Source organism: Hippichthys cyanospilos, chromosome 8 (genome assembly GCF_059441005.1).
Source record: "Hippichthys cyanospilos isolate Australia breed blue-spotted pipefish chromosome 8, RoL_Hcya_1.0, whole genome shotgun sequence".
In the NCBI taxonomy this organism is placed as follows: Eukaryota; Metazoa; Chordata; class Actinopteri; order Syngnathiformes; family Syngnathidae; genus Hippichthys; species Hippichthys cyanospilos.
The window spans coordinates 10,736,129-10,748,428 of record NC_142376.1 but is presented as its reverse complement, the minus strand read 5'-3'; the positions used below and the strand labels follow the sequence as shown (position 1 = coordinate 10,748,428).

Sequence of the window (12,300 nt, the reverse complement as noted above, 5' to 3'; positions counted from 1 at the left end):
ATTCTGATTTCCTTTCCACGTCGTATTCCATACTTTTATAGCAACAGCCAATTTGAAACTGTGGCAGAAATCTAAAACGTAGTCGTTTAAATATTATTTGTTTCTATACAGAATCCGTGTTACGTGTTTGTTAATGCAGCTTTTCGGTTGTCATTTCATTCAGGGTCACTTTGCAAGTTTGTTGACATGTTGCTGAGTTTTGGACTCAGCCTATAACATTTGTTTCAAATCCTGCTGAGTTGAATGCTGTCGTGCAATGGTGGTAAAAAAGAAAACACCCAAAGTCGAGGCTTTGGTGTTGGACGAAGAGAAACTGCACATGTTGTTAGGTATGGTTCAAACAATTTGACGTTTTAATCTTTGTTAAACAATGTTTTGATCGCCAAAGTTCTTAACTTACCGATATGTCGCACCATTAATTCTGAACACTTTCCCCTTTCCTCCAGCGTCTCTATATGTTGATGAAGGCAACGATGAAGTCAGGCACCTCGCCAAGACTTTGCAGTCTTGTTTGGAGCTGAAAGAGCCGGTGCAACAGATCCAGCTGGTCAAAAAGGTGATTACAAATAAGGCAATCTAGCTGTCTTTTAATAATTGTTGACAGAAAATGATATGGCATGAGGTTACATCTGTGCTCATATCTACATCAGGCTGGTTCGCTGCTGGAGGCCCTCAACCAAGAGCCAACGGATGGTGATGCAGAACTCTTAGGAGCTTGTCTGCAGACATTGGCCTTGGGCTACATTTCCCTGCAGCCCAAGAACCCCTTGCGACGTGCCATTTGCAGGTGCACAATAACACTCATATATTCTTGAATACGTTTTATGAAGAAGAAGAGTGGGGTGCAGTTAATAAACGTTTAGTGTACTTACGTCTGCTTTGCTTCCATTAAATGATTTCCTTTTAACGATTAACTTAATAGCTTTTGTGTTTATTTCTAAAGAAGCGTTTTGCCCATTGTCTGAAGATTTTTTTTTTTTTTTTGCTGTTCGTCTTGTTTCACTTTTTACCTTACTTAACGTTTTTGGTGTGTGTTCACCTTTGCTTAGTGCCCTGAGTTCAGTACCAAGCTGGCTTCAGGAACAAACCGCAACATGTCTGTCCAAGTGCCTGTTAGCTTCTATGTCCAATCCAACTCCTGACCAATACTCAGATGTTGTCAATGCCATTTCTGGCTGCATGGATGGCTTCCCTCTTGGTAAGTGCACAAGCCCTTGGGTTGACATTTAAATTATAAGTCCTGTAGACTATTTCTCTCTGACCCAATACCACAATCTGCAATAATGCTATTTCCAGGCGAGAGGTGCGTCAATGAACTTCTTCCCGAAGGTTTGCTATTATAATTATGTTGAAACAATTTATTTTGAAAGCAATCCAACACTGATTTTATTGTCTTCTAATTAGTGTTGCAGTTTCTTCATCAGGGATTGCGTGAATATTTTACTCAAAACAGGTATGTATGTACAGTACTGTACTCTACAATTGACATATTTATATTACATTACACACTTTAATACAGTACACTGCTTATAAACTGTGTATGTCGCCCTCTGCTGTTTATAAAGTGGTGTCGCAGGCCATCATATAGCTCAAGCCCAGTTGATGCATTCCTGTCTGGCAGCAGTGAAAACATCAATGCTGGTCATCCAGAGATGTCAAGGTTCAATTAGTTCTGCCATGACAACCCACCCCACTCTGAAAGAAACATTTAGTAGCTTGCTGGATTGCTACATAAGTATCATTACAAATGGTAAGCCATTTAGTATACATTTGCCTGTTACACTGTCTGTTTGGGAACTTAGAAATGTTTCAGACATGTTTTGTCTTTTTTTATTTTGCTGCTAATGCTTCCACTAGGGCACATTTGATTATTCTATATAATACCATAGAATAATCAAGTAATTGCTCCCACCATTTTTTTAAAATAATGTACTAAGGTTGAATGTGAATTGATTTTTATAATATGCTAAGGTTAAAGTCACTTACAGACGATTTGTCAAAAATATTAGCTGAGTAAACTTGAGAGTGGAGCAGCCTGTTAACAATTATAAGGTCAATAACTTCCTGGTTTTCTTTTTCTTCTTTTTTTTCTTCCTCTTGACTGACCTCTTGGTTAAAATGTTAACACTTAAAATCGAGCCACTGTAGATTGTTTGTAATGATGGACAAAACTTTCTGATAATACAGATCTATATCTTTTGGGAAGTATATGTTTAGTCTACGTATTTTTAAAGTTGATTTACCTGGGGAAACCCCCCCCCCCCATTGTGCATATTCCCTGTTGTGTGGGGATAGCCTATTATCATACTTAAACATGTACCTGATAGGTAATTGAATATTTATCTAATGTTTCACTTTTTTTTTTTCATATTTTCATCCTTTATTAAACCCAGAGGAATTTGTGCAAGCAGTTCAGAGTACATCCGGAATGGCCATAGTCTTATTAATCAGATCTGTGATGGGCTTGGGAGATGAAGTTGCCTCAGCGGTAAGTTTAAATATTTCATTTAACAATCTGAATTTATCTGATTATCTCCACTGACGCACTCACACACACACAACTAATTTAAAACTTTCATTGGGCAAAACTCTTTGAATTTGAATCCATGAACAAATAATACACATTTAAATGTATTTGTTGTTCCAACTTTATGCAAACCAGTAAAGAACAAATTGAATGTTTTGTATTTCAGATTGTGAGTTGCCGGAGTTGATTATGATTAAAATAGTCTTCAACTAAACAAGCATGTTGCACATTGCTGTCCTGTGTCATTCCAGGTGTGCGGTTTGCTCCAAAGCTCAGTGCATGGCTTGAGCTCTGCGCCCATGTGGATTAAGCAAAGGTGTGAGAGCTTGTGTACAAGTGTTCGTCCGCCTTCTGTCTCTTTGTATCTTTGTCATGGTGCGCTGGCTATGCTGAGTTGGAAAGGATGCCCTGCTGGCCCACACTGGGAAGCCCTGCTCCTGCTGGTCCCAAACACACTCCTGGATCTGGATGTCAGGTAGTTAATTTGGAGGGGGAAAAAAAAATCAATGCTGCTGCCACTATCCCATAAGAACAAAAGCTTGTCACCAGATGTTTCCAAAACTTGTACATGCACTACTCGAAAAAAGCTGAACTAGTTTTCACAACAGGTGTTATATTATTTAATTTCTACCGCAACTTGGTGATGACACTAAAAACACCGACAGTAAATCTTACTATTCACTTCCTTGTTGGACGAGCAGATTTAACAAAAGGTACAGCAACACAAAGCTTTAGGTCATTACCTTGAATAAATAAAGGTTTCAAAATCCCAATTTCTGAGTTCAATGAAGATCAGATGACGAGATTGAGATATATGAAGAACAAAAACGTAGTTATGGTAAGTTTATGCAAAAACATGTTCATGCAGTAATGGTGAATGTTTTCATCTAAACGTCTATGTTAAGTGTGAATTTATATATTTGGGCAATTGTGGGAGAGGAAATAATGATTTTATACCAATTAAAATTTACAGGCATCGCTTATAATGTTAGTGCAAGTTCATGTTTTGAAATATTTTAATGTTTTGGCCCCATGTGTCAGAATATCTTCATAGAGGAATAACTGGATATGAAATTTTTATTCCTCATCTTTTAACGACAGTTAGGAAAATAAAACTAGTACGATATGCTCATAATCGGTAAGCCGTTCCATCTCATGACACTCGTTCGAGTAGCAAACAAGATAAATGTTAAACATTTATTTGTTGCTCTTTGTGTTGTTATTCTCCATTGTAGACATTATATGACATGATATGTTTTCTGTGTATTCTTCTATCTGCAGTGTAAAAGAGTCCAGTACCGTTTTGCTGGTTGTTCGGGTCCTTACTCTGTGGAGCAGTGCTGCCCTGGAATGCCTGCACGAAAAGAAGCATCTCTGTGCCCTTAGTCTCCAGCAGTCCCTCAGAGGCGGGTCTGATTTACACCGACGTCTCTTGGAGCATATCTACTCCCACTGGGAGCATCCCTTAGATGGAGTCCGCCACCAAACATCCTCCCTGTTCCGCAACCTCCTCCTCCTCCATCAACTTACCAGTTATTCTTCCTCAGAAGCAAATCCCGACAGCTATGTCATTGAACTCACACAAAGACTGTTCCGGCTTGATTGGCACATGCGGGGAAAATATGGGGCTCTAGGCTGCTTGGTAGAGCTTTATGGTGCTGAGTACCTGCTTGAGATTCAGCCACAACTTCCTTCATGCCTCTTGGGTCTGATGAGTGACCAGACTTTGGCTCCATATGCCAGCGACCTTTTAGAGAAGCTTTTTACCAGCCATAAAAAACAGCTTGCTGCTGAAGCCTTGACGGAAAAAGTGACCACTTTAGAAGACTGGATGAAGCATTGGCACCGGATGTGGGTTACGCCCCTACTACAGATGCTTTGTAGTGCGAGAGTGGACGAGACCACTTATATCCTGGATTATTTTCTACCCAAATTGCTGCGCTGCTGTCCATCCAGTCTGACACACATGGTGCAAGCATTGCAAGATAGGCTGCCCCTCTGCAAAGGTAAACGCACAAAAACTGACAACCATAAACATCCATACTGACACCTACGCTTAATTTACAGTCTACTACTTCTGTAGCCAGATACACCTTTTTTATGACGTGAAATGAATCTGGAGTACCCCAAAACCGAATGCAAGCTCACGGTGGTCATTAAAACTCCACACAGGATGGCTGCAATCATAAGCATTTTTACTGTGTAAAAAATATTTGTCAAAATTTGGAAATGCCCAGGAAGAACCCACGCTTGCTTTGGGAAAACATGAAAACTCCACAGAGGAAACAAGGTGGATTTGAACTCAGGTCCCTGTGAGGTTAAAAAATATTCACTTAGATTTGCCTATACCTTAACTATGTTAACACCAGCCATTAAAAAAAAAAGATATCTTGCCAGCCACTTTCAAGCGGGTTGACCATAATTACTGCTTTTTGAAAGTTTCCCAGTTTGATGATAAATCCAGACCTGCCCAAACATTTTTCTTCACCCATTCCCATTGGAAAACCAAAAATAAAACTGTAGTTGATGTCTATTGACGTTAATGGCTCTCGTCCGTTGAGTTCCTTTTGGCGGCGTTTCACATCAATGGCATTCTGTGTTAAAAATCTCACTCCCACCTGAAGTGCTTTCATGTACTCCCAGGGGGTACTCTGAGAACCACAGCTTTAAAAAAATACCTTAACACCTGTAGTTGTAATTTTCTGTTGCATATTCTGATAAGAGTCTTCTTGGTCACTTCAGTTATTTATTTATTTATCTATTTATTTATTTATTTGTTTGTTTGTTTGTTTGTTTGTTTGTTTTTTATGGTCAATAGACTCCACTGGCAGCAGAGGTGCACTTGGGGCCCTAATGACATGTCTGCGGGCAGCCAGGTCTCAAGGTGTGTTGCTAACCCCTGCGGAAGGTCTTTTTGGAGAACTGGTACCCTTCAGCTTGGTGCGGCAAGCACTCATTCATAAACATGACCAAGTGAGTGCATTTTCATTGTGCCAGATAATTGTTACAACTTTTTACAACTTATTAATATGTGACATATGTGCTAGGTGAGGATGGATGCTTTAGGCCTGGTGTGTGAAAGCCACCGAAGTACTGAAGTTCTGACCTCACAGGAAATGGCGCTCATTCACCATTTTTTGCTCCCCAACCTTAACAGCCAGTCACCAAGTGTCAGGCAACAGGTGGTTAGTCTCTTCAAGAAGGTCAGCTCATCCTTACATTTTTCTCCACATTGAACATATTCCTTGTTTTGTCAGTGATATATTGGTATTGGTAATTGGACTCAGCTTGTATTGACCTTTTGTCAAACTGTTTCACAGATGCTTTGCAGAGTAAAAGACAGTATGCAGCTGTTACAAAAGAGGCAGAGCCAAGAGAAAGAGCCGGAGCAAAGAGCCAAAGACCAACACGCTATATGTCTTTATAAGGTACATGTTTACACACAAGTTCCCTCTTTGTTATCACGGGCAAATAATGTTTTTGTGTTGTGTGATAGGAATTCCTGCAGGATTTATGTTCAAAATTGTTTGATGTATTACTGCCTGGAGTTTCTTTCTCCAAATGCATCATGTCCCTCAGCTTGCTTGGTCTACTGGCTGAACTCTTCACTTTTAGCGCAGGTATGTGTATAATTCTCTGCAAATTAGCTGTTAAAAAATGTAACACGTTGTGATAACTTTAAAAAACACATGAAAAACTGTTGCGAAAACTGTTACTATGAAAACAGGATGAGTATTCTCAAACTTTTTTTTTTATATTTTGTCCTTTAAGGGCCGGAAGGGTTTTCCCTGGGTGAAGTTGTTACCCCTACCTATGCTCAGAATGTCCTCTACTGTGTAGCAAGCAACTTCATGGAAGTCAAACTACTGGCTACAACGTTGTTATGGAAACTTCCTTGCTCGGCGCTTCGATTAGAGGTTGCTATGAGAGCGAATGCCTTGCGTAGTACTATATTTTCAAATCTATTTTTTGTGTTGTTCGTATTGTTTGCAATTGCATCATAAACAAGGCTGTATATTAATTTTGGATGTTACAGAATGGTGTAGTAATTATTGACTCTTCTTGTATTGACAAGTTCTCTATATTTTTAAACTTATACATATACAAAAGTATCAGAAAAGTAACTGTAAACTAATTACTTCCTTTTGTAATAGAAATTGCACACAATCAGGACTATTGCATTATCAGCATGCTGAAAGTGCATTTTTCCAATTCATCATTCAAATGTTCAGCAGTATACCCATTTAAAGTTGTTTAGGTCAAAATGAAGGAAACCAAACTGTTCCGATGTTTCATTGATCTCTTTGGGATTAGGAACCTGACGTGCTTCGTAGCCTACTTCAGGTTGCGCTGGATCTGAGCACCAGCACCAAGCCCTTTGATAGTGTAACAGCGGCCCACTTGCTCAACCTGCTGCTCCATCAGCCCAATTTGAGACAGGCGCTAGTAGATTGTGCCCAGGAACAGAGACTTGACTTCCAACCTCCTGCTTCACTGCTGCAGGCACCTGATGTTCAGGAGATTAACACTTTATCCGGTAAATTGGCATTCTAGAGTGTAAAAATGACAAAGTTTAATTTGAAAAAGACAGAAATTATAAATGTTATTCCACCATTTTGTTTTTCTGCAGTGATTCACTTCTTGCTGCTCTGTCTAAGATCAGAGGTCTCCAAAGCCGAACATTGCCTTTTGCAGGCGGCTGCCTCCTATCCTCTCTACGGCCGAGCCCATTGCATCACTGCTGTCCTTCGAAATCTCAACACAGAGTGAGAACAATCTCTGCTTTTGTATCCTCAAGTTCAAATCCTCTTTTTTTTTAATAAATAGTGTTTTGACCTCACTAGCGCTCACTTGAACTGTGTGCATGCGTGTAGGTGTTTGTGTCACACAGAGGAGTGGAGGCGACTGGTGACGGAGCTCATTGCCACGTGTTACAGATTGTCAGATGTGGTTTCTCCGATTGTCCAGAGCTCTTCCCCCGAGGGGCTCATCCCCATGGATGTTGGCACAGGTAATTTCTCATTATGCTATGACTGATTACAACTTGGCTGAAGCGGTGTGCCCATTTTTTTCTGACAGCATGCCCTACTCACGGAGCAAACATCAGAACGTGTCCCATTTGCTGCAGGGTAGGGGTGGGAATCTTTGACTGTCTCACAAGTCGATTCGATTTCGATGCTGGGGTCTTTGATTCGATTCAGAATCGTTTTTCAATTGGCACACTTCTGGTAGTGTGATAACTAAGTGGTCATGCTATGTTGAACTTTGGCATGTTGTCAGCATCTGGGTGAAATTTCAGCTTCCTAATGTTTTCTTTCAATATTCCCTTTGATGTGAAAGGCATTTGTTGTAAAGATCAAACAATTGGGCAAAATACAGAACAAGGTTAATGTAGAAATTTTGGTTTCTGAAAAGTATGTTTCGTCATAGGCTGTCAATATACCGCTTACATACAAAGAGTGTGTTTACAGTTTTTAAATTGCTTACAGATTTTGAATGTAGCCCGACTAATTAGTTACATGGCACCGTCTTAGTTTACCTCCGCATTAATGGCTACCCATTTACAAAAAGCATTCATAATTAAAATGTTTCATCAATAGGTTGGATTTAGTAATGCCGTTATTCCCATCTTTAATTGTGTGTGCATATATATACAGTAACAGACACATCAGTCGGACTACAGAAGATTCTGCATGAAATTCAGCCAAGGGATACCAATGATTTCTTCACCCACTCCAGAGAGCTTGATACACACGATGAAGAGGATCAGGAAGAAATTCAGACCACGCGCTTAGTGTCACCTGATACCAGTGAGTTTCACACATCATGAGAACACTCCCTTTTTTTTAATTTACAGATGCCAATGTTTTGATCATCCGTGTGTGTGAATATTTTTTCCACTGCATTCAAACAATCGAAATCGTGACAATTTTGTCACAGATATTTGAGAATGTCATCTAGTTTCTGCAACTAAAATCTAGCTTAGTGGAAGGGAGAAAATAGTTGATAATATTACTAGGCTAAACACTTAAAAATCTATAAAGAATATTCAGCTATTACTGAAAATATCTACCAGTCCACCATCACATATACAGATATGCATGCTTATAATGAGGTCTAATGCAAAATCTTATCAAAAATAATGATAATGTTCATCTTCTAAGGTGGAGGTGACAATAAAAAAATATATATTTACTATTGTGGCTGAAGTGTGTTAAGTATAATTATGCACTGCATAACCGTAAGACTTATTTCCAAATATTTCTGACATTCTGTTGGAGCTGAACAAGGCAACCAAAATATTAGAAATAGTTTAGCTAGTTAGTCATTGTTTGGGTTCACCTAATATTATGTAAGTTACCATGAGTGTTAATGTGGGCGTCTATTTTTTGGGGGTGAAGTGCTTTAAGCTCAGTCGTTACCCCGACTAAAGAACCTCACTTTTATACTATATTTGAGTGTAATAAGACTCTTATCGTTGTTGCTGCTTTTAGTTGTTATCCTAGTGGTGTCCTGATGAGGGCAGTGGTTGTCCTTTTTATTTGCGTTCCCAACTTTTTGTAACATGGAAAAGTGATGAAACTTCCCTTTTCCTTTTGTGTGTGTTTGTGCACGTGCGTGTGTGTGTGTGGGCATGGTCCAGGTGGCGAGGGCTACAGGGTGACAGCCCAGATGGTGCTGGTGTGTTGCTGGCGGAGCATGAAGGAAGTGGCCATGCTGCTGGGGCAGCTGTGTCAGAGTCTGCCACTGCACTATACCAATGACAACATACATTCACATTCTGGGCTCATCACAGAGGAACAGGTAAGATTTCAAACGTATGACTTCACACATGCCACACAACGTAGGACCTATGGGCCAAAATTGGCCTGCCATGAGTTATATGGCTTGTCTAGTGATGTTGATAGAAAAAAAGCAAACTGATAGTTAGGCATGTCAAATTAAATACACGTACACGGTGGCCTTTTTCAAGAGTATTAGCTTGTTTCAGTAAGCAGAGGACACCCTAAACTGGTTGCCAGCCAATCACAGGGCACACAGAGACGCATCAATCACCTTATCACACTTAAGGACAATTTAGTTTGTCCAAAGGTTTTGGGGGAAGAGTGGGGGGGTTAAGATAGAATGCTATGCCAACCAACATGATATTTTTTTTTAATTTGTATACTTGTGTCTTTTAGAATATTAAAAAAAATAGCAATTATAAATGTGATGTGTGCTCATAAAATTATTAACTGACAGCATCCTCTCTTTGGGATCATAGTAAACATCAACTTAATTTTGAACCGTTAAGTGTAAGGTCTTTTCAGTGTTTGACACAGTGATGGGGTAAAGTTGCATCTCTTAATGATCAGTTTTGTGACGATTCAGAATGAGTCAGTATTATGTACCATTTCTTTTGAAAGATAGATAGATAGATAGATAGATAGATAGATAGATAGATAGATAGATAGATAGATAGATAGATAGATAGATAGATAGATAGATAGATAGATAGATAGATAGATAGATAGATAGATAGATAGATAGATAGATAGATAGATAGATAGATAGATAGATAGATAGATAGATAGATAGATAGATAGATAGATAGATAGATAGATAGATAGATAGATAGATAGATAGATAGATAGACAGACAGACAGACAGACAGACAGACAGACAGACAGATAGATAGATAGATACTTTATTCATCCCCGTAGGGAAATTCACATTTCCAGCAGTATCCTCAAGTCGAGATATAAAATATGAGAAATAAAATACAAATACAAATAAAATATGTTTTAACAGTATTTTACACAGACCTCTGTATGAGCTTTACGCTCTGCTGCAGGCTGTACAATTAGCATCTCCCCTTGTTAGCATCAGGCTTTCGTTTAAGGCACAACCCTGCTGCTTTAACGACCGCAGTGCACCTCCCTTTCTACTGCATTCTTTGTAAATTACTTCCACAGCCAGCATGAAAACACTGGGCACTAAAAACGTCTACACACATAGTCAAGCTAGCACAGGAATAGTCGTCTGAGTGGTTCAGCATGTTAACAAGAGACCCAGACAATGACTATATTTGCCTTTGTAGGGGGTTAAGGGCGTGTTTGCATTCGGGCGTCTGGTGGTTTTTTACCTGTTGACTGTGCATTTAAACTGTGGAAGTAGGGGGGAGTGTTGTATGTGCTGAATGTGGATCTTTCTGTTACGTCTTGTTTGAACACTAGTTTAATACGTTGATTTTATTTCACTCTGCAAATATTCTGCTGTTGGCGAGACAAAAGTCTTGAAAATGTCAGCAATGAATCTTTGGCTGTTGTTTGTTTTCATTCAGAATTTGTCCTGTTATTTGAAGGCCCTGGCATTAAGACAACAACAATCATCATTTGTACATGTACATATTATTAAGAGCATAGCAACTAGAGTACGTAGTAGTTGAAATTCTGACGTTGTAACACTAAACGGAGCATGGAGACTTTGCCTTTAGTGGCGTGCATTATTACATAAGAGGAAAATCTGACCCTTTCTTTCTTTCTTTGCGTCATCGTTTTTTGCTTTTTCTTCTTTTTTTTTCCCAGCTATTTTTCAAGTCAACACTTGTTTGAGTTTGTACGTGGCATTAGCGGTCTTTGGGGTGACTCCTGCTGTGCATGGAAAGTTGGGTGCAGGCAAAGTCATTCGGCCCTACCGCAGTGATGACACGCATGAGCACATGCATGTAGTGTGTGAGTGCTTATTTGGAACTAAAACATGTCTCTGTCAGCCAGCATTGGGTCTTCCATCCCCGTTGGCCCGGTAACAGTGCAGATGTTTCTGTCCTTGGCTGACACCATGGCAACAGCTGCTTTTATAGATGTGCAGGGATCACCATAGTTTGAGATAATGTTTGTCATGTAGCTAAATATGGAATAGGTTATGAGACGTTTCTTTTTTTAAATACTGAACTGTCATGATAATTATTGTTCGATGAGAAAAACACGCAATGTTTTTCTGGCTATAAATTCTTATTTGCATGCCTGTTTGTTTACATTTGTGATCAACATTCACTCCCGCTGCTTCTTCTCTCCCTTGTTTGTCAACTTGTTTGCTGCTGCAAACAGATACACACACACACACACACACACACACACACACACACACACACTAGGGGTGGTTTGGACTTTTGAAAAACACTTCTACTTTAGATCCTTTCAAATGGATACAACTTTTTACATCATTTTTTTTTATTCAGTGAACACAGCCATAGTAATCACCAGCTTGTGATATGCTAACCATGCTAACTAATGGCTAACAGCGATCGTCGACAGTGGTCATTTTTCACTGGCACCACATATCCATTTCGAGTGTCAGTATCGCTGTACTTTGTGTTTAGACAAATAAACATGACAAAGTCTGATTGAGTAACTTGCTTATATCACTCAAGCCACTACTAGAGATGACATTATATGATTAAGCACATTAACTCCTCTAACAGTTTGCTATATTATTTGAGTCTTTTATATATTTTTTAATGTACTAGCGGCATTCCTGCTAGCGCAATGTCACGTAGAGGAAATGATAAACCATAACTGACAAATTTTACCTCATACAGGACCTTGTCTATAAAGCCCGGAAAGTCTGAAAAATAGAAACTCCTTCTATTGCTGCTACTGAATTTCATGTTAATGTTCTTTTTTTATCTTTAAAACCATCAGTCCGTGTAATTGAGAAAACAAATCTGCCTGCGTGAACAGTTTTGACCACATTTATTAATATTTGTGTAAATGTTTTTGTTTTGGATTTTT

At 39.2% G+C, this 12,300-nt stretch overlaps 1 protein-coding gene across 1 annotated transcript in view; it reads left to right on the top strand.

The window, feature by feature from the left end:
• Positions 1 to 256: 256 nt before the first annotated feature.
• thada (THADA armadillo repeat containing) overlaps positions 257 to 12,300 on the top strand; it is a 64,928-nt gene continuing 52,884 nt past the window's right edge. The window contains exons 1-20 of the mRNA XM_088421987.1: positions 257 to 329; positions 447 to 556; positions 651 to 787; positions 1,050 to 1,198; positions 1,297 to 1,329; positions 1,405 to 1,453; positions 1,566 to 1,750; positions 2,394 to 2,488; positions 2,779 to 3,002; positions 3,809 to 4,533; positions 5,346 to 5,500; positions 5,575 to 5,730; positions 5,848 to 5,955; positions 6,024 to 6,147; positions 6,299 to 6,444; positions 6,842 to 7,064; positions 7,158 to 7,293; positions 7,402 to 7,538; positions 8,185 to 8,337; positions 9,171 to 9,331. Coding sequence (XP_088278113.1) covers positions 257 to 329; positions 447 to 556; positions 651 to 787; positions 1,050 to 1,198; positions 1,297 to 1,329; positions 1,405 to 1,453; positions 1,566 to 1,750; positions 2,394 to 2,488; positions 2,779 to 3,002; positions 3,809 to 4,533; positions 5,346 to 5,500; positions 5,575 to 5,730; positions 5,848 to 5,955; positions 6,024 to 6,147; positions 6,299 to 6,444; positions 6,842 to 7,064; positions 7,158 to 7,293; positions 7,402 to 7,538; positions 8,185 to 8,337; positions 9,171 to 9,331 — 3,279 coding nt within the window. The remainder of the gene's footprint in view (positions 330 to 446; positions 557 to 650; positions 788 to 1,049; positions 1,199 to 1,296; positions 1,330 to 1,404; positions 1,454 to 1,565; positions 1,751 to 2,393; positions 2,489 to 2,778; positions 3,003 to 3,808; positions 4,534 to 5,345; positions 5,501 to 5,574; positions 5,731 to 5,847; positions 5,956 to 6,023; positions 6,148 to 6,298; positions 6,445 to 6,841; positions 7,065 to 7,157; positions 7,294 to 7,401; positions 7,539 to 8,184; positions 8,338 to 9,170; positions 9,332 to 12,300) is intronic.